We start from the raw sequence: 23,545 nt of genomic DNA, 5'->3' as shown, positions 1-23,545 counted from the left end.
AGTTGCAATCTAAACAACTACAAAGTACATTATGTTGTCCAACAGCAACAATATTTGTCAAACTGTAGTGTCCTCTGCTTGTTGCTGTCTGTGGGCGGAGTAAAACACAAGGGTAGAGGCTGGACGAGTGCTGTTATTGGCAGAATATTGCACCGCTATAATCAGATTCAAGAACCAGACAGAACTGTTGTATAATAGTTAATAATACATTTTTATTATCCCACCTGTTGCACAACTTCTATTTTAAAGAGGATTAAATATCAATAATATGAAATGGTTTTATTATGCAAGAAGAAAAAGTTTATAAAATGAGCATAGCTACTAAATGCAATCATTGCATAAAACGTTTGAACACATATGGTCAGATTTGATCCCAAAAATTGTGTGACGAATGCTTTGTTATGCATTATATAAAGATCAATTTCAACCATTCCACTTACTCTCATTCACAAGTGAAATTTCCCATAAACTTTGAGTCACTCTAAAAGCTGATGTTTCCCAGAGGACGTTCAGGACAAGCTGAAAGATTTCCAACCGAATTTGTTTCCTGACAGGAACCAGGAAAAAAAGAGATGTTTTTTTTGTCTTGGTCTCTCTTCATCTCAGTGGTGATGAATTGTGGCAGCGAGGGTTTACACATGTTCCCTATTACATAAAACTGTTTCATTTTTTTTTTCTTGTGCACTTGGAAGTTATTAGGAAGAGCCCTTGAGGGTGGAAACTGTTCTGAAGCTTTGATGCAAATACGAGCGGATGAGCCACAGCACAAGACATTTATGTGGCGTGAAACAACATACAGACTCAGCACGATTACATAAACTACTGTAAAACACTGATTCTCACCTCGCACATTAGAAGAGTATGAGGAGATCTGCGTTTGTGTTTTATGATAAAGTGTTGCTTGTGGCTGATGCTGATATGTAGTGATTGAGCTTTAAATAGGCTCCATCATATATAGATTTAAATTCAGTTTACTTTAAGCCTCTGACATGTATGTTCAGTTTATACACGTTTGCCACAAGGTCTTTCTTAAATGCATATATTTGTGTGAATGTTCCCAGAATGGTCAAATTATACAAATACATACAAGTGTAATTTTATGCAAGATTGCATTATGGGAATGGGAATATATACAGTATATATATATATATATATATATATATATATATATATATATATATATATATATATATATATATATATATATATATATATATATATATATCAATAGTTTTAATAACTCCTTTCTAATAACTGATTTCTTTTATCTTTGCCATGATGACAGTAAATAATATTTGACTAGATCTTTTTCAAGACACTTCTATACAGCTTAAAGTGACATTTAAATGCTTAACTAGGTTCACTAGGTTAACTAGGCAGGTTAGGGTAATTCAACAAGTTATTGTATAACGATAATTTATTCTGTAGACTATTGAAAAAAATATATAGCTTAAATCGGCTAATAATTTTAACATTAAAATGGTTTTAAAAATTATTCTTATTCTAGCTGAAATAAAACAAATAAGAGTTTCTCTAGAAGAAAAATATTATCAGAAATACTGTAAAAATTTTCTTGCTCTGTTAAACAGAAATATGGGAAAATATTTGGGAAATATTTAGGAACTAATAAAAAAAATTCAAAGGGGTGCTATATAGCTCTCAGCATATACGAGTACACCTCTTACAAATCTCTCATTTAAATTCATATTTTCTAAGTGAAGCTTTACAATATTATATTTGTGCATAAACAACATTATATTAGTCAGTACTGAAGCCAAATCTGGAGCTAATCTAACAAAATAAGTTATAATAATAGTCCAAACTTAGTACACCCTAATTTATATGTTAGAGAAAAATATTAAATAAAAAATTTAATATATATATATATATATATATATATACATATATAGCTGGGGCACTTCAGATCATTTTGGAAGGGCACTTTCTATCCAAGACTACAAAGGGCATGTGCTCTGCACAGGTTGAGCCCTATGTGTGTGCACGTGTCTGTATGTTTTTTTTATTTTTTATTTATTTTTTATTTTTTTTTGCAAGAATTTAAATGTTGTATCTTTCTACTTTTAAAGATGTTTGGTGATTACGATATTATCTTAATAAATATATCTGTTTAATAAATCTTTTTTGCTCAGATGCACCAAAATACATTGCCTCTATTTACTGGGAAATGGATTTAAATATTCATCTTCAAAATGGGGTGTGCTCATTTATGCTGAGCACTGTGCTATATGTGTATAAATGTATGTGATATTTCCAAAAAAAATCTAAATTAATTTACAATAGTATACAATAAAGTCTATTAAGTAGTAGTAAGTAAGCTAGTATTAATTCTAGTATTTAAATATAATTATTAAACGTTTGCTCTATAAAAATTTTATATTCAGATGTTTGTGACCACTCCACACATAAAGACAAATAATATTTTGTTTGACAAATAATGTTTTTGCATAATTAATAAAATATATTTATATTAAATATAATAATAGTTGTTGTTGTTGTTGTTATTTAATTGTTTTTTTATAATTTAAATATTTTAATAAAATAATATTATTGACACATTTAGCATTATAATTTTTAATAATCATTCATATTATTAAATATTAAACTCTATATAAAATCAAATATTTTTCTACCGAGGCATATAAATGAACTCTTCAGTACACACTTTTGCATTTTTCTCAAGTTAGTTTAAGCAAGTTAGTCAAGCAAATTAAGAGTGGGCTTGTTTGGGCAAAAGGAGGTTTTCCGTCATCTGAATGCGATTTGTTCCAGATGTGGATGCAGAGAGCTGTGGCATTACATAAGGAGAATTACAGCATCCTTTAGCCTTTCCTTCTGTGACATCCACCTCCGTCTGCCCTACAAAACCACACACATACACACGCACACACGCATCGAGTGATGGAGAGACTGAGAGATGCAGCTCAGCCTATATATAGACTGTTGCATCATAAATTAGATAATGCATCCAGTTAGAGGGGCCACGGTGGGCTTTTATGTAATAGGGTTTTCTGTTTCTTTCTCTTCATCTTCTTCTGTTGTTCCTCCAGCTGTGGGTGCTGGTGTGTAAGCACAGATAGATGCTGTAAGGACATGAAGTGACTGTTTCTAGCACTTTGCAAAGGACCAGCGTGTTCCCGCAGACGCTGCTGTTATGTAATCCGTGACGACACACGCTGGCATTGCTGAAGATGTTTGTACCTTTCAGATTTTTAAGAACAGGAGTGTTTGATCTTTTTGTTGCTACTGTTACTGCATGTACAGTCATGCAGAAGGATGAGACACTGTCAGTCTGGAGATTTTTAGGAATTGAATTGTTTTTTTTTTTTGTTGTTGAGCATAATTTGCAAGTGCATTGACAATGATTTCAATATAATTTTTAAAAGAATTACAATATAATTTGAATTAAATTCATACAAGTTTAAAGGTATTATAATAACCCCCAGAGACACTATTTTTGAGTATTTCAATGAGTTAATTAAAAAAAAGAAGCTTAAAATATAATAATTGTAATAATAAATAATTATATTTTAATATAATAAATAATTGTTAAATATTATTTTAACATCAGGAAAAAAAACATTATTAATTTATGACTTAATTAATTTGTGTCTGCAGATTGCAGTTACAATGCAAAGACTATTTTCTCAAAATTAATATTTTTTCCCGCTCTGATCTATACGTCTCCATTTTGGCAGATTTTCATATACACAAAACAGTACAGTTTTATTCATACCTGTATTCTGAAGGTTATTACAGAGGAATGTGTTGATACATAATTTGCTAAATTATATACAACATATTTATTTATTCTACAAAAAAACTAAATGTGATGTAAAGAAGGATAATTAAATGAGAATATTTTGATGAATTAAATCGAATATTAAACCTGACTGCATCTAATTTTAGTGCTAAATGTTTGCAAATTACTACATATTTAATGAAACAATGCTTAATTTACGTACATAAATCCAGATATTAATTATATTTAAACGTCATTTAATCTGGTGTTAACTTCGTTATTTTTTCGCCCTATTTACTTGCAGTGTCAAACCATCAGTCTTAACGGAATAGGTTTATGCAACCTCATGGCTACACATTTTTTATGACTTTTTTGTTTTTCTAAATACGCATCAAAATAATACTACACCTACAGATGTTATCCTCACGTACGGGCAGGCGCAGCCATTCAAATCTTTTTGGCTCAAGACTTCCAGTTCAATTCACATCCATTCATTTTTATACATTAAAAATAGCTTGCTATGCTGCTTGATGTTGCAAACTGATATTTTCTTATTATGTTATTCTACTTTGTCTGTATAAGAGGAAGTAGTTTGACTGTTTTCTTCAGTTTATAATTCCTAGTCATTTCTCCCATAAGAAACTGAATGGGAAGTTCTAATATAATAGCAAAAATGAGAGTCGAATTTTTAGATAATTCCGCATGAAATCAAAATTTATTATCTTTATTTTTACATGCATTGTTGTTCTTTAAAAAAAAGAATCTGTTTGAGTTAATCCACCGAAAAAAATGTTTGTTTTGGTAAGTCTTAAATCAAAATCTCACCCTTTGCTTCTGCTCTCGGACAGCATTTTTTCTCTCTGATGATGTCAGTTTGACGGCTTGGGTGAAATATGCTTAGCCACGCCCCTCCAACCATTAGTTTGCTACTAGTGAAAGATGAGAGGAGGAGCACAAAAATAAAACCCCGCTCCCTACTTAATACTTAGTTTTCGTTGGAAATACATTATCATTCTAATTAGTGCTGCACAATATATAACTTCAGCATCCATATAGCAATGTGCGAATCTGCAATAAACATATTGCAGGATGTGCGATATTGAGTTGGGATTATAGTTGAGCAGGCTGTGATTTTTTTTTTTTGTTCAGATTATATTTTAGAATTCAACCATAACAGAGCAACAGTTTATCATCTGCCTGTGTTTTTAGGGTCTGTGACTGAGCATTTCAAGAGAGACGCTAATATAATAATACTAATATAAAAGTCAGCAGCATCTTCTGGTTCACTCGGACTTTAAATATATTTTGAACAGCTGCTGTTTTGGCCACATATTGACCAAATAACACAATTACTACCTTCATTTGAAGCATTGAGTAACTTTAAAAGGTGATTTTGAATGTTACAGTAGACATGAGTGTTTATATGCAAACTATGAACCGTAAGCCCACTACTTACTGTTATAATTTGAATGTTTGTAACACATGAATAACATTGTCTCATGAGGACTGTTGTCAAACGCAGATTTGAATTTACCGGAGTGATTGTGCAAAAGAATAATTAGCATATGCAAATAAGATGGTGTGGGTGTTGGAATCAAGTCACGGTCTTTTAAAGATTATTCATGCTTGAATTGAATCACACTGACTTTCACTATATGGGAAAAACAATAGAAGGTGCCATGTGGGTGAGTAAAATACCACTGTCCTGTTACATCCATTAATATTAGCACATCATTTTAGTCTAACCTGTTTACTCTCAGATTCAGCAACTGTTTAAGTTATAACTGAACAACAAATAGAAAACGACCATAAAATCACACCTATGGACAAAAAGCACCTCCTTATCCTAAAACTGGCTCAAATGAAGACTGTTTACTTTTGGTTAATTATTATCAAACACTACATTTGAACCACGATTTACTGATGACACCTAGTAAAATTTCTTCAAGTATAACAGCTATACATTAAATAAATTTTGTAAAGCATATTTAAAATTATATTACTATTATTATTAATATATTACATATTAATAATAACTTTTATTTAAGGCCCACAGTGCATCATCGAAATATTAATCTTATAACTTCACCAATAAGATTCAAATCACTGGCTTTTATACAGTATTTGTTAGCAAGATGTTGACTTGAGTTGTTTTTTTTTATATTAACATTATGAATAATGACTTCTAAACATTATATAATGACTTGTATACATACAGCCCCCCTTTGATATTGTTTTTCTTTTATAAATATTTCCCAAATTATGTTTAACAGAGCAAGGAAATTTTCACAGCATGTCTGATAATATTTTTTCTTCTGGAGAAAGTTTTATTTGTTTTATTTTGGCTAGAATAAAACCAGTTTTTATTTTTTAAACACTATTTTAAGGTCAAAATTATTAGCCCCATTAAGCTATATTTATTTAGATTGTCTTCAGAACAAACCATCGTTATACAACAACTTGCCTAATTAGCCTGACCTGCCTAGTTAACCTGATTAACCTAGTTAAGCCTTTATATGTCACTTTAAGCTGTATAGAAGTGTCTTGAAAAATATCTAGTCAAATATTATTTACTGTCATCATGGTAAAGATAAAATAAATCCGTTTTTAGAAATGAGTTATTAAAACTATTATGTTTAGAAATGTGTTGAAAAATCTTCTTTCTGTTAAAGAGAAATTGGGGGAAAAATAAACGGGGGTAATAGTTCAGGGGGGCTAATAATTCTGACTTCATTTGTGTGTATATAAGAATAAGTTACAGTGGATTTACTCCCTTTTTAAAGTAAAGTCAACTTGTCAGTTTTAAGGCAATGAACTTACCTACTCATGTCTTTTTACACATGGTGTTTTATTTTTTACATCAATAACTTACTCCCAGGGCCATTTATATTGAAGTTGGTATTTGTGAAGTGAATTGTTAGCCCAACGCTCAACCCCCAACCTGGATGACTAAAAAACATACACACACATACACCATGGACAATTTAGCTTGCCCAATTCACCTACAGCACATGTCTTGGACTGTGGGGGAAACCAGAGCACCCGGAGGAAACCCACACAAACAAATGGAGAACATGCAAACTCCACACAGAAATGCCAACTGACCAGCAACCTTATTGCTGTGAGGCGACAGCGCTACTGCACCACCATGTCACCCCATCGATATGTTATGCTATATAAAAATAGATTATTTAACCCATATTTAGAGGTTTTAAAAAGTTGCACACTATTATAAAATCACTTTCGCTCACTTGATTTAATCCTGATAGCAAAAAGGCTTATATTTGACCCATAAAACGACAAAAACAGAGTTTAGTTCTTGTCTCGTGATGGAAACACCCTTATATTAGTTTTCGCTTGGCAACAAAATGGATTTAATCATTTATAAAAAATGTCCCCAGCATCATAAAGCAATGCTTTGTTTTCTCTTATCATGTTTGTGCATGTAGTTGATGGATAATTGAAGTCATAAAGTTACCTGGCCATCAGACACACATTCCAAGTGTGTGAATAATGTCTGCTCTTGCTCTTATTTCTCAGAAAAGAATGAATAGTTGGAGGAAAAAGTGAAATGCTGTTCAGAAAGTAAATCAGTGACATGACAGAAATGTTTTCAACACTCACCTGGTGGAGATTATCATAATTCCAGGTTTTGTGAGCTGTACAGTTATATAATCATTGTCCAAAAAGCCAAAACATTTTGTCTCCTATTTTATCAGCTCTGATATTCCCATCTGCTCCGCTCATTTCTTACTCATACTAGTCTAGACAAGTCTACAAAGTTTTGGAAAGCATAGACCGTCAACGCGGCTGAGAGCTGGATTATTTTAAAATACTGCAGGATGAAGACTTTTGTGCTATTATTACTCTATTAATCATTTAAATTAACTTATTTTTATAGTATATCAGGGGGTGGCTTAGGTGCCCCTCTCAGGAGGCACTTGCTCTTCACTTTGTTATCGCTTTGAGCGCCTGCCCCTCTAAGGGTCTGTGGTCTGTGCACGGGCCTGACACAGACACACACAGAGACAGACACACACAACGCGCACAATGACAGGGCTGCCAGAGCGACTCCCTTTAGATTCAACACGCATGATCGTGTTCATCAAATTTGCTTAAACTAATTGTTCTAAAGTATGGTTGTATTTCACAAGGATTCGGACACAACAAAGCAAAGCAGACACTTTCGTTGCGTTTAAGGAGGAAACACGTCAAACTTAATGACACATAAGAGGGCTCATGCTGAAAGGCAGAGGAATGCACTGTCTTTGACAGCTCGCGACTTCACCTGACACTTCCTGAGTACATTTACATAAGACACCAATACTCCGATTTTAATATGATTAAGATAATGCTCTTATTAAGAGTCTACCATGTAAGCAGCGAGTTTTGATTACCTTAAAGGATCACAGAGTCACGAAATGCAGAGGTTTTTCTTTCCGTTCGCCATGCGGTCTCAAATTCCATTAAAACAGAAGCCGAAAGTTAAAAATGAAACACCTGAAATTGCATGAAACTCTGCAGAGCCTGGTGATGCGACATTAATTGTTTTATACTGGAACCTGCTTTCAAAAAGTGCTTCCTTGGTCTTATCCAGATTTCTTTGCATGTTAAACACACGTCGACCACAACAGAAAGTAAAAAAAAACCTGCAACTGCGTTAATTGCATAAATATTTAAAATGAATGTGTTAACGCGCTAATTTTGACAGCACTAATTATTATTTTCATTATTATTATTGTTATTAGTAGTAGTAGTAATATTAATATTATTAAGTAGTAATTAATAGTAGTAGTAGTATTAATAATAATATGTAAATCATGTTTTGGCAGTTTAGTACTTCAGTTTTAACATTTACTTCAGTTAGTTTTCATTAAGATGTCATGACAACACAATATTTTGAATCTAATATTTCTATTTCATATATTTTTACTGCTATGATAAATGAATGAACTGTATATCGCATTATCGTTGACCAGTTATTTGACTCTTATTCCAAACAACTTTGTGTTTCTGTGAAATTGATAATGTTTGAGTTCACTGGAAGTGTTTGACGATCAGCCGGTTTCAGCTTGATTAATATGCCAAAGCATGAGATTGAGAATTATGCAATAAAGATGTCACAGTAAAGTTCTGTAATTGAAGTTGTTAATCTCCATACGCTCTAAATGTACAGCAGCCTCTGGTCATTATGAACCAAATCCAATCCCTAAAACTCAACCCGCCAACCATCCGTATTGGATTACACTATGTGGGGCAATCAGGATTTTCACAGAAACATGTTCACAGTCACATTATGTAAGCCTATGGATTATTATCTCTAAACTATGCTGGAGTCATCCCATCTTTTGCTCTCTCTCTCATCATGTCAATCGAAACTGTGAAATGGATGATGTTCTGGTTTTAAATCAGATCCGGTCCTAAAGTTTAAACTCCATAGTGCCTTATTTTAATTTATTGTTGTTAAAAAAATGTGTGCTTTTGCTTTTTGTAGTGATTAAAAATGCAATTTATGTAAATAATAATTGATTAAATGTATTTTTCAATTCATATGGACTGGCCCATGTGACTGAGATTGGAAAAAATAAGTCATGAGTAGATTTTCTAAAAATTTGTGTTAGTTATTTCGACATGATCCATTTAAATAGATAGATAAATAAATAAATAAATAAATAAATAAATAAATAACCCAAAGTTGGGTTGCGGCTGGAAGGGCATCCGCTGCGTAAAAACTTGCTGGATAAGTTGGCAGTTCATTCCGCTGTGGCGACCCTGGATTAATAAAGGGACTAAGCCGACAAGAAAATGAATGATGAATGAATAAATAAACAAATAAATAAAAGCAGAGTATTACCTGTCAACAAAGCCAAATATAAGAACAATCCAGGAAGGTAGATCAAGATTTATTGCATGTTTATTTAAATATATATACAGAACTTGATCAAAAATTACTAATAATAAACATTTGAATGTATTAGTCAATGTCTTATTCATGAAGTCAACAGAAACACTATTGGGTTAATCAGCATTCATGATTGAATCCCTTAAATGAACATTGTTAAATATTAAACTCATTTGTCATCACCTGGTTTTGTCCTTCTCACAGGGGTCTCGCGCCGCAGAATAAACCAGAGCTTCAGAAGGTGATGGAGAAGAGGAAGAGAGACCAGGTGCTGAAGGCCCAGAAAGAAGAGCAGGAGGCTCACAAGAAGAGATCAGACCTGGAGATCGAGCTCATGAAGAGACGAGAGACACTTGAACAGGTGCGTGTGTCTCCTCACATACCATACAAATACATACACTAACAGATTTTTCTGTTGCTTTTCTATTATGATCAGTTATTACTTGTAATCAATCATTAACAATGGTATTAATCAATGATAATAAAACAAATTTTCCTGCTTCATAGTTTTGTAAAAGCTTTGATAAATTTGACTTTTTATTATGATTATTTAACCTCTTAACTGTCACCCTATTTATGTTTGAGTTCAGACTTGAAAATTATGCATAAAGGTAAAAAAAAAAAAAAAAAAATATATATATATATATATATATATATATATATATATATATATATATATATATATATATATATATATATATATATATATATATATATATATATAATAGTACTAGCTAATAATTATTATTATTATTAGTTATGTTAATTAGGCAAGTAGGCTTGTCATGATATTTGTTTTTTGTTATACAATAGATTGCACCAAAATATACTTTGATGAATGATATTACTGTCATTTTAAGATCATTTTCTGCCATTATATAATGCCAGAATGACAATATAATATCGTCACAATGCAAGTAAAATGAAATTTTATTCTTAAGAATATTTACCTTTATTATAGTCATTTTAACCATTTGATATTTAGGCATTGGCATCAGAATGTGAAAACGTACATCATGTATAAATAAATAATAATAAATGTTAACAAATAAGTGCAAGTTAAAAAGTATTAGAGGCTGTGATATCTGCTATCAGATCTATTTTCAGTTGTCAGATACTATAATGTTTTTAACCATAATAAGTCGATATTTTGATTATTGTGACGGGCCTAAAGGCAAGTCATTGGACAACGGTTGTTGGCTCTGTGGGGGCTAAATATTTATATATATTTTATTTATTTTTTTATAATTATTTTAAGGGGTTTTTCACTTTTATTTGGAAAGGACAGTAGAGGTTGCAGACAGGAACGTATTGGGAGCAGAGAGAAGGGGAGGGTCGCCAAAGGACTTCGAGCCAGGTATCGAACTCGGGTCACCGTGAGCACCATAGTGCTGTATGTTGGCGCACCTAACCACTAGGCTATTGACGCCGACCCGTAAAAAAAAAAATTATATTATTAAAAACTAAATTTTTCAGAAAACAATTATTTCAGCCAAACTAAAACTAAACTGAGGCTGCACAGTGGCGCAGTTCGAGCCTCAGCTGGTTCAGTTGGCATTTCAGTGTGGAGTTTGTGCAAGTCCAAAGACATGCGCTATAGGTGAATTGGGTAAGCTAAATTTTCTGTAGTGTATGTGTGTAAATAAGAGTGTGGGGATATTTCCCAGTGATGGGTTTCAGCTGGAAGGGCATCCGCTGCGAAAAAACATATGCTGGATAACTTGGTGGTTCATTCTGCTGTGCTGACCCCAGATTAATGAAAGGACTAAGCTGAAAAAAAAGAATGAAAATGAATAAAACTAAACTGCACTCTGGAAATATTTGAAAATAATTACAATTGAATATTAATATAAATCGGTGACACAGTGAGTGTTTTCCAGTACTGGGTTGCAACTGGAAGGGCATCTGCTGTCTAAAGCATATGCTGGATAAGTTGGCGGTTCATTCCGCTGTGGCAACCCCTAATGAATAAAGTGATTAAGCTAAGAAAAATGAATATTAATATAAATTGTAATAATAATAAGTATTTTTTTAGTATTATTATAAATAATAATAATATAAAGGCTAATAATTTTGCTTTCAATATAAATAAATAATTTGACGTGTCCTTGATGAATAAAACTAAATACACTTCTATTGTTTTTGTAGCACTGTGTCAAACATGGTAATGTATCCCAATTTCAACCAAAACATGAAGCAGCCCAACATTTCCAATACTGATGATAAAAATAAGAAATGTTTTTTGAAGAGCAGATCATCATTACTGCAGAATCATGTGACGACACATTTCATGGTTTAAATGACATTTTAAACCACGTTCAATAAGAAAAAAAATAAGAAACAAAAACATACCATTTCACAATATGACACGGTGGCTCAGTGGGTAGCACTGTCGCCTCACAGCAAGAAGGTCACTGGTTTGAGCCCCAGCTGCTCCAGTTGACATTTCTGTGTGGAGTTTGTATGTTCTCACCATGCTCGCGTGGGTTTCCTCCAAGTGCTCCAGTTTCCCCCACAGTCCAAACACATGCGGTATTGGTGAACTGAATAAACTAAATTGAATCAGTGTGTAAAGATGTTCCACAGAACTGGGTTGCAGCTGGAAGGGCATCCGCTGTGTAAAACATATGCTAATACTTGCCGGTTCATTCCGCTGTGGCGACCCTTGATGAATAAAGGGACTAAGCTGAAGGAGCATGAATGAATAAGTGACATTTTAAACCACATTCAAAAAGAAAAAATAAGAAAATAAAAAGATCATATTTCACAATTGTAAAGTTTGACTATATTCTTGATCAAATGAATGCAGCCAAAATAGGCTTCTTTCAAAAACATTATTAAAAACCACACACTTTTGAGCGGTTGTGTGTATAATGAGTTTACAGTAAGCAAAAATGTCTGACGGAAACAATCCTATTTTATTTCAGCTGGAACTGGATCAGCATAAGGACGACGAGGAGCAAGAAAACACCCCAGAGTTCGTCAAAATGAAAAGCAATCTGAGAAGAACCAAACAAGAAGTGGACGGGCAGGAACGCAGCACCTAGAAACCCGCTTTCATGCGCATCCATTGACATGGTAGCCGGACTGTGGTTTGTGGGGATTTCCTGGTGTTTCTCCCAAATGTGTTCCAAGTGACTGTAGACGAACGGTTCCTGTTGCCTGCTTGCAGACACAACCAGTATTCACTCGGCCTCTTTTCCTGAACAACCATCACAAATGAAGAGGATTGACCAGTTAACACACACACACACAAAACTCTTGCACATGGACGCAGCCTCTTTGCCACCGGCTTTAAAGAACATGCATGGCGGAACAAACAGAGACCACATGAGTACATTGTTGGGTATTTTTTATGATATTTTTGGAGGGGGGGCACATATTATTTTTACAATTTTATTTTCAAGAAAAAGCGGGACACTGGATGAACTCTTTTAAGCCAAAACAATCCTCTTTTATTTATGTTCAGTCTAGATGTTTTGTCGGAAAGGGTGACATTTTATTTTCTCTTTTGGCTGATGAGTAAAATGAAAAGAAAAGGAAGCTAAATATAAAGTCGCAAGGTGTGACGCATCGTGCTTGCTTTTTATGAACTGTAATATTTGTGCGCTCCCTCTTGCTCAGTTTCACTAAGCAATACTAGTTCTTAGTTTTGTGAGTTTTTCTTTGCAAATATTTTTTGTTATATCTTTTTTTATGAGAATATGTTACTAATAAGTTAATACACTTCAGTTCAATGTGATATTAAATGCAAACGCATCTGTTTTCTTTCACTTGAATGAGAGAAGAGAACATGAACTTGCTTATTGATGAAGAAAGACGTGGTTTTGTGTAGATTTGAGCCAATAAATAACCACTCCTTGTGTTCCCTTAAAACTTCTTTTAATAAATATTATTATTTTATCATGTTGAATTAGTTGCTAAGGTGGTTTTTATGAATTGCTGTGTGACCAAGAAATACTAGGGGTTGTTTAAAGAAGGATATTTCCTTTATCCCTCTGGTGGTGTTTGGCCAATTTGAGAGTAAAAAGGTGTTGAATTTCGGTGTGTATATTCAATTCAATTCAAGTTTATTTGTGTAGTGCTTTTCACAATTATTATTGTTTCAAAGGACTTTACAATTGCATTAGTATCAAACTCAGAAAGGTTAAGGTTATTAGTTACCATAACTTCATTAGTTACTTCACTCTCAGAAATAAAGGTACACGAACTGTCACTGAAATGGCACCTTTTCAAAAAATACAGATTTCTAAAGTATAGATTAGTACATATTAGTACCTAAAATTTTTAAGAGGACACTTTTGTACTTTTTAGGTACTAATATGTACCCTTGAGGTATTAATATGGACCTTTTAGGTACAAATTTCTACCTTTTGACCCAGTGACAGCTCTTGTACCTTTATTTCTGAGAGTGTACCTGCTGAAGATTCTAATACCAGCAACTGAGACATTATGAATGTGGAGTTTAAGGATGCACAAATGAACTCGGTGATCTCCATAGATGTCTTCTGAGACACTTCTTTTGACATTTCAGTTATTCACGAAGAAAAAGTTTGTCCAGATTTCAATCTGCCACTATGCTGATACATAGGCATTTGTAGCTTCGAACACAAGTCTATCACGAGTCTGTCTTTTCAAAAGTGCAACTTGAGATGAAACACTCTTATGTCCACTGCTAACAGAAAAACCTTACTCTTCCAGTCTTTGGATTCAGATGTTTTATAAAATTAATGCTAATTGCCAATAATATTTTCATTTATTTATTTTGGGTTGCTTTTGAAAGATTTGATGGAACTGAAATTGAAAAAAGAAAAGGCTATTTAATATTTTTTGCAAAAATAAGATACAAAATATGTTTGCTGTTAACACAATATAACAAGGTCATAGTGAGATATATTAAAAAAAAGCAAGATTAAGCCAGTAAATCTAGCAAATATTGTTGGTACTTTTGACCCACCCGTGTACTTTCATCCCTACTAACAGGGTCAAAAAAGTGAAATTTATGTTTTAAAGTTATTTTGAAGTTGTTTTACATTTGTTCAAAACACCACCTGATATTGATAGACCACACTTAAGAGGTCGTAACCACAGCAGACGTATGTTTCTCTCTAAAGCATCTTTTAACATAGATTTTTATGAAAAATGGTACTTTTGTTCCCACTTTCCCCTAGTTATAAAGTGTGTATATGAAGTGTGTGTGTGTGTGTGTGTGTACTTGTTCCTGAAGTGTGGGCACATTTCAAGCATTTTCCCGTAATTTTCCTTGAAATGGAATGATATCCAACAAATATGCACTCTCAGAAATGAAGGTATAGGAGCTGTCACTGGGGCAGTACCGTATCAAAAGGTATATATTTGTACCTGAAGGGTCCATAATGGTACCTCAAAGGTACTTTTTATGTGCATTTGGGTACTAATATGCACCATTGAGATACCACTGTGGACCATTTGCAGTTTTTGTTTGTGAGTAATTGTTGTTTAACTTATTGTTAAACGTTTAAAACTCTCTAACAGAGTTGACATTCTACACCATTTTGTGCTTTAGCTGAAGATGCTAACCTCGGATCAGACAGCACATGGCAAGTCTAAGACAGGATTTAATGTATTTTCATCTTGTTGTTATTTATAGAAATTCACTGAAGCATCACAATAGCAGAGTTGACAAATAATTATTAATACTACTATTAGTGTATCCTCAACTTTTTGCAGATTTTAATGAGAAGACAGTAAATGACATGCCTCTGCCTTCCAGTTTCCCACAACAGGATGTGACATCACTTGGAGCAACTCGCATGTTTTTTTTTTCTATCAGAGCTTTAAAGATTGCTGTGCCTATTTAAATAACTGATGTAACTGAGTTGACTAGATGTATGGATAGACATAAAATGATTTATTTTATTACTGGGCAGCACGGTGGCTCAGTGGATAGCACTGTTGCCTCATAGCTAGAAGGTCGCTGATTCGAGTCCCAGGTGGGCCATTTCTGTGTGGAGTTTACGGTGTGCTCCAGTTCCACCCCACATTCCCCCTGCCACAATCGACATGTGGTATAGGTGAATTGAATAAACTAAATGGGTCGTAGTGGGCGACACAATGGCTCAGTATTTGGCACTGTTGCCTCACAGCAAGAAGGTTGCTGGTTCAAGTCCCAGCTAAGTCAGTTGGCGATTCTGTGTGGAGTTTGCATGTTCTCTCTGGGTTCATGTGGGTTTCCTCTGCGTGCTCCAATTTCCCCACAGTCCAAAGACATACGCTATAGCTGAATTTAATAAACAAAATTAGCTGTAGTGTATGTGTGTGAATGAGTGTGTATGGGTGTTTCCTAGTACTGGGTTGCAGCTGGAAGGGCATCCGCTGTGCAAAACGTATGCTGGATGAGTTGGTGATTCATTCCGCTGTGGAAACTCTCGATGAATAAAGGGATTAAGCCGAAGGAACATGAATGAATGAATGAAATTAGCTTTAGTGAATGAGTGTGTATGGGTGTTTTCCAATACTGGTGTACAGCATCCTCTTTGTAATGGTGAAATAGTTAGTGGTTCATTCTGCTGTGGTGTCCCTTTATTAATCTGGGGTCGCCACAGCAGAATAACTCCCAACCTATCCAGCATGTTTCTACGCAGCAGATGCCCTTCCAGCCACAACCCATCCCTGGGAAACATCCACACACACTCATCCACTCTCATACTCAAACTCCACACAGAAACTCCAACTGACCCAGCCGAAGCTTGAACCAGCGACCTTCTTGCAGTGAGGCGACAGCACTACCTACTGCGCCACTATTATTATTATTAATATTATTATTATTATTGTTGTTGTTTCCAGTCAGTTTTGACAGTAACCAGAACAAGTTTTAAAAATAATTGTCTGACATGAATGTACATGAGTAAATGGAGTGGAACAACACTCTTGACTTTTGAATTTTTCAAGAGGAACGGTAGGTGTTATTGAGTCATCTGGCATTTTCATAACAAGGCCTGTCCTTCCCACAGCAAAAAATTCAAACGTCCTTATAAAAGTCTAACTTTGAGGGTAAAAATGATTCAGAAGATAGAGATTTCAGAAAACATTTGTAATCTTGTAATCTTTTTATTCTTCATCACAAACTACAGATTGAGGCTGACCTCTTAGTTACTCATAGAAGGCAAAGCAAAATAAGCAATAGAAATGAAACTAGAGCAGATCTTAATTCCAGAGGTTCTTATGTAACTGTGCTGTATTGAACATCTGGTACCAGAAGTAGGTCTGTGAACTGTGTCACTGATTTAAGCCTTTTAGAAAGATGTATTTATCACAGCTGAAATAACAGTTTGTTTTGATATCAGAATCTCACCTTTATGGAAGGATTCTCTGAATATTACATCATTTCCAGTACTGTCGTACCAGGACTTTCCTACAGTCAGTCATATTATGAAATATTAAACTGGCAACAAATCTTCAAAAACTCTCTTTTTACTTCTTTGTGCACTTCTTTAGAGAATTGTTGTTTTTATAAATGATATTAGATTTAATTACTTTTTTTTTTTTAACAAAATATCATACATTAAATATCATTAACAAATAATAATTTGGTCACACTTTACAATAAGGTTCATTAGTAAATGTTAATTAATGCATTTACTAACATGAACAAACAATGAACAATACATTTACTACTGTATTTGTTCATGTTAGTTAACGTTAGTTAATGAAAATATAGTTGTTCATTATTAGTTCATGTTAACCTATGGTGGATTAACTAATGTTAACAAGCATGGCCTTGCATGTTAATAATGCATTAGTAAATGTTCAATGATTAATAAATGCTGTACATGTGTTGTTCATGATTAGTTCATCTTAGTAAATGCATTAACTAATGAACCTTATTGTAAAGTGTTACCAATAATTTCAACATGGTCGAAAATGGAGTGGGATGAAGCACAAGCTTATTATTTTCCCACCCCATTACCACATACTTCATCCGTCTATTACTTAAACTTATTTCTTCTTTTACTTATCTCTTCTTTTTACATGAAACATATTTTATCATTTTGGCTTCTTTGACAAATTATATGTTTGATTCCATTTGTACCTTTACATTTTGTAACAGACCCAGAGCAAAAGAAAAAAATAGTACTGCAAATAGCCATTAATTAAAATGTCATCATACCTTTCTCTTTTTATCCTTTTTCAATCAACTTCATCACTATATTAATTTAATAATATATATATTTATACAACTTTTAAAATTGATTATTATCCTGACATTGTTTGAGAGTCTGATCTAGACTGTTCCATATTACACCACGGACAGACTTACACAAACTTTTTCAAGTTGTCCTTGTTTTCAAACTACTAAAATTTAGTTTTTCTCTTAGATTATTTCCCCCCTTGTCTTTCTTCAAAAAACTTTTTTATGCAATTAGGAAGTAGTTTATTCCTAGCTTTAAACATAAATTGTGCTGTTTTAGATTTAACCAAATAATTGAACTTAAGTATTTATGATTTTGATTTAATTTAAAAAATAAATTATTTGTATGCTCCAAATACCAAATAATACTGATATCTGATTGGAAATTAATTCATCATTATGTCATAACCCTCGCTTACTTTTTAGGTAGATACTTGTGTTATCTTTGGAAAGTACCATTGCGTTTTTTTTCTGGTTCCATTGGCCAGGAAATTAGTATTTAAAATAGTATGTCTTGAAGCTGAAATACTTACGATAAAGGGCAAAACAATCTATGCGTCTAGTAAGAAAATAAAAAAAGTAAAGTAAAATTGATATCCCATGGTTTTATTATAGTAAAAGTTCAGTATGTTTTTGCCTCGCAAAATTGACTGAGAGTCTCATTTGAAGTTCTGTAAAAGAGATATTGTGTTTATTATTATTCCTGATTTCGATCTTTGTTGGTGGGTTTGTAGGACAGTACCACCCTCTGGTGCTAGAAAAATGGGATATTAATAATTTTCAGGCAGTATGTGAGGCATCAGTCGCTCAATTTCACTTAATGTCAACTATTTCGCTTGGTGGCTCAAAAACGGGTCCGTCCATTGAGTCGTGTGAAGTTCTAAGGGCGTTTTTTTGTCTAATCAAAGATACACGCTGGCTAATAATATAACCTTTTGTTTGTAATGCTTACCCAAACCGACATTCGTTAAACAAATGCAAATTTTAAAGCAATTTTCCTTATGAACGTATTTATTGAAATGGCAAGGCGCTGTAATCACAGATGACTATGATTTGTATGATCTTAAATACGGTGAGAAATATAACATGCACCACGTGACAATGCTGCCTACGTTGAGCAAATGATTTATGTGTAAATAGCTGTCAGGACGATCAATTTATTTGAGAAAACTATCTATACAAATAAAACATAAAACATTATTCACCCTGAATATGTAAAATTAGTAGCAACTTTCGTAGTGTCAGTATCCGCTTGCTATTGTAGCAAAGAACCAACCTGCATGCTGATTCTACCAACTTCTATTTCTATAGGTCCTACGCTCATGTGGTATTTATGGCAAAAACACAACAAACCAATGTTGTCAAAAATAAAAATAAACAAATAAATAAGCAATAAGGCAATAAATAAGAGCATACGAATGTAAATAAATAAAATCTCTTCACAAAAGAAACCGAAAGTTATGTTTTCACACCGGCAGAATTCAGGGCAGCCCACTCACGCTTCAGACATGGCGACGCAGATGGCGGTAAATTCAGGTATTAATGTATACATTTCGTATTCTTACATATTTAATGTTTTATACGATATATAACATTGACTTTTGTGTTAGCACGTTAAACCAAAGTATTTTAATACATTTAAAGTACAAGTACTTCGTCAGCCATTCACTTTATCGCTACCTTCACCAGAAAATAGGCTTAGAGTGTGTAACTAAATGCGCAACTAACGTTACATTGCTTACTATTATCTGGGCTCTTCTTAAACGAGGTATTATTAAAGTAAAAGTCTTTGTAAAACTTGTTCTTTTGTGCGACCAGAATAAATAAGTTGACGTTATTTAAAACATCAATGTCTCCTAACATCAATGTCTGTTAAATTGCCTCGTGAATATGCCCTTTACGTCTAATAAAAATGATACATGGACAAGATAAGTCTAGGTTTAAGTCTAAAGATACTTTAATGTCTATATACGAGTTATGTTTATACTGTTGTTTAGTGGTTTACATATTATTGAGGTCAAGTTGATTTTATATGCGCACATATTCGTTCAGTGGCAACTTGTGACATGCTTCCTATATTGTTTTTAACGTGGTTACTTTGAATATTGGGTCTGAAATCACATGTAGGTTTGACTTTAAACAACATTAACACTATTTATTTGACTGTGAAATGTGGTGTACTTTGATAGTCAATGACTGCTAATATGATTTCATGTTTATAATCTGCAAAAAATACTTTCTCGAAACTATATTATTGAGGAGAAATCTGAATGTGTGAATATACCTTTAACTTTACCTCAATTTAAATATTTTGTCTTCCATTTTACATTTTTCATGTATTTGTTTCCTTGTTTTGTACCTTAGGAATGTTGTTAATGATTGTCAGTGAAATGAAAGTTAATGTCTGTGTTTTATAATGTGTCTTTGTTTACCTTCTGCAATTCTACTGTGTAAGTTCTACCTATAAGTCGAGGCAACTGGTTGCTCTGCTTTTGAGATACTTATAACATTTAGTTTTTTGTTTTGTCTTTAAAAAAGCACATTTGACAGCTTGAGTTTTTTTTTTTTTTTTTTTTTACCTTTATAGGTCATGATAGTTTGTGAAATTGACAAAAGTACTAGCCTGAAGTAGGGCTGTGCGATTTGGGGAAAATATCTAATTGCGATTTGTATTTTTTTATTTCTGACAGATATTGCGATTTCAATTTGATATGCAATTCAATTTTGTAGTCAAACTTCAGCTTAATAAACTGTATTGTAGCTTCTGTGTTAATTAAAATGAAGAACTAAAAAAAATAATAGCAATAGTAATAGCAAACAACCTGAAATTGTACTTTGCTAGCTACTAGATTAAGTGTCACAGCCAATACTTTTAGTTGATTTTTTTTAGCAAGACACTCCTCATATAGCGGCCTGTGGTGCATTTTTAGGTGCTGGTTGCTGTATGTCCTCATGCTGTGGGAACAATTCTTTGACAGCTCTTACAAATTGCCTGTTTGTGTTCGGTGTCTGTGACTTTGAAACCAAAATATTCCCATATAACAGACCTGCTGTTTTTCTTTGATATAAATTCATCTATTAATGCTTTTGAAGCGGCAGATGTCATCATCCCACTCGTTTGCGCTTTCCTTTTTTTTTTCTTTTTTATTGTGGGCTTTTACATACTTTCAGTTGAGCAATTCTGATTGGCCAGAATGAAAGTGTGCTCACTCAGTAAGACTGTCTAGTAAGACTGTCACACACAGACGGCAGTCACACATTTGCTCTGGGTGGAGGAAATTAAATAATATATTTCATATAGCAGCCTCTTGTGATTGCAATTCGATTTCGATTAATTGCACAGCCCTAGCCTAAAGTATGAAAAACACTAGTCTGCACTCTGCAGACACTTAAGAAACAGGAGGGTTGAAGTAGTCTGAAACAAAAACTGTAAAACTCAAATCGCAACAAAATGACAAAAATAATCAGTTGAAAACAGAAAAATTCAAACTATTATATATTATATCATACGTATGCTTAATCATACGTCACACTGACAGGAGGAAAAATGTGAAAAAGCAACTTTTTCAGTCACTAATATAGAGAAATGCATATGAAGAGTTTAGATGCAAAAACCTCTAAAAGCCATCTGATGTTTTCTTCTAAAACTAGCATTTTTCTCCGACTCGTGTGTTGGCTCATTCATTCATTCATTTTCTTGTCGGCTTAGTCCCTTTATTAATCCGGGGTCGCCACAGCGGAATGAACCGCCAACTTATACAGCAAGTTTTTACTCAGCAGATGCCCTTCCAGCCGCAACCCATCTCTGGGAAACATTCACACACACACTCATACACTACAGACAATTTAGCCTACCCAATTCACCTGTACCACATGTCTTTGGACTGTGGGGGAAAGCGGAGCACCCGGAGGAAACCCACGCGAAGGCAGGGAGAACATGCAAACTCCACACAGAAACGCCAACTGAGCCGAGGTTCGAACCAGCGACCTTCTTGCTGTGAGGCGACAGCACTACCTATGTGTTGGCTCAGTAATTTTACATTTATAGTGATGGATAAGTTCTTTTAATCGCCTTTCAAGTGAAATAACTGAACATAAACATTGGAGGTTAAGAAAATGTTTCTTTCATTTAGAGGTTTTTGCATCTGAACTCCTTATATATATATTGTAAAGAGATTGTGGTTCTGTTTGCAGGAGCCAGTCTGTGGGGGCCGCTGAAGGAGCTCTGGGAGGCTGTGGAAGGGGCCATTTGGAGACGTCAACCAGAAAGTGTTCATCTTTTAGATCTGCAGTTGAAGAAACACAAACCCTACTTCCTCAACCTCTTTAAAAACCCAGTACGTATACAATAATCTGACCAATATGATAATGGCATAACTGTTTGGCTGCAGAAGTTTTGTCCTGTTCAACAGTAACACGGCGTTGAGATAAGTATCCAAATGTTTTCGCAATGTAGGTGACTTGCGCTCTGCTGCAGCCTTTAACTGCAGCTGGTGCTGTATTGAACAGACGCACGTTACTTTATAACTCTAACCATTTTTCGACTGAACTAAGTAGATTTTTGATGTCTTGTTTTTGATGTGTTGCACCATTTGGAGGGCTGGAACAAATTTACTCGGGTGCCAAGTTTGACCCGCGGGCCGCCAATTGAATAGCCCTTGTCTACACTCAAAAAGCTTCAAATACATTCTAGTCTTTTGTACTATTGTACTGGTACTGTTTTATACAGGGTTCATATGGTCATGGAAAACCTGGAAAAGTCATGGAATTTTGACATGGTATTTTCCAGGCCTGGAAAAGTTTTGAAAAAACAGAAAAACCCACAAGGTTTTAGGAAAAGTCATGGAAATTACATTTACATTTAGCAGACATTTGTGTCCAAAGCGGCTCAAGCTGTGGTCACACTAGAGTTTGTGCCTGCAAAATTCTGTCTTTCTGCGCTGCTAAACAATACGATTAGACTTTATTAGAAGTGAGGGATTACTTATTTTAAATAGTCTTCTATTGGTCTCACGCAATCACCTGATGGGATTTCGCAGGTGAGAATTCACCAAGCTTAAACTTTCGAATGAAGTGAGTGAAATGCAAAACACGTGCTTGCGTTTCTGGTCTGCCGCATTCGCATGCTTCTGAATGAAAGTCTATGAAGCGGAAAGTGCAGTGTGATCGCAGCTTTCTAATAGAAGCAGTTTAACAAACTATTAAGATTTTCAAATTACTGTGACAAATGTCTGTATATTGGAATGGAGGTTAATTGAATTTACTTTTCTTTTCTTGCCCAAAAACATGCAACAAAACAAACACATTATTAGTGTTATGTAAGCATCATCTATTTTACATAGATATAAAAATAAATTAAAACTATTGCGTTTAATAAATTATATGCTGTAATAAATTTTAACATTTCTTATGATTTGCCACGTATATGTAGACATTACATGAAACATTAGGGCATGTAAATTGTAAAAGTCCTGAAAAAGTATTGGAATCTTTGTAGTAAAATGTGTATGCGCCCTGTTATAAGTAAGGTAAATGGGTAAGCAAAAAAAGCATTTACTGCAGTAATAGGTCTTAGTAAAAGCTCGTGCAACAGTTTGTAACTTACAAATTATCAGACAAGTTGAAAATCCATGGACATAATGAAAATTTCACTGAATAAACATTAAGATAAGATTTATTTAAAGACTTATTTTTAGATTTTTGTGACAGTTAA

At 33.8% G+C, this 23,545-nt stretch overlaps 2 protein-coding genes across 6 annotated transcripts in view; both read left to right on the top strand.

Annotated features, from left to right (window-relative positions):
- The window catches only part of fam107b (family with sequence similarity 107 member B), a 49,850-nt gene extending 36,145 nt beyond the window's left edge, over nucleotides 1–13,705 (top strand). For both annotated transcript variants that reach the window (NM_198372.2, NM_001328191.1), the window contains 2 exon segments: nucleotides 9,867–10,023; nucleotides 12,590–13,705. In NM_198372.2, coding sequence (NP_938186.1) covers nucleotides 9,867–10,023; nucleotides 12,590–12,709 — 277 coding nt within the window. In that variant the 3' untranslated portion in view covers nucleotides 12,710–13,705.
- A 5,617-nt stretch (nucleotides 13,706–19,322) lies between these two features.
- Nucleotides 19,323–23,545, top strand: part of nup205 (nucleoporin 205) — a 33,490-nt gene continuing 29,267 nt past the window's right edge. For 3 of the 4 annotated variants that reach the window (XM_073929033.1, XM_073929034.1, XM_021467634.3), the window contains exons 1-2: nucleotides 19,326–19,368; nucleotides 22,027–22,169. In XM_073929033.1, the coding sequence (XP_073785134.1) occupies nucleotides 19,341–19,368; nucleotides 22,027–22,169 (171 nt within the window). In that variant the 5' untranslated portion in view covers nucleotides 19,326–19,340. 4 annotated transcript variants of the gene reach the window in all.

This window comes from Danio rerio, chromosome 18 (assembly GCF_049306965.1).
Source record: "Danio rerio strain Tuebingen ecotype United States chromosome 18, GRCz12tu, whole genome shotgun sequence".
Classification (NCBI taxonomy): Eukaryota; Metazoa; Chordata; class Actinopteri; order Cypriniformes; family Danionidae; genus Danio; species Danio rerio.
The sequence above is the reverse complement of the archived record's forward strand: the minus strand, read 5'-3'. Positions and strand labels throughout refer to the sequence as shown.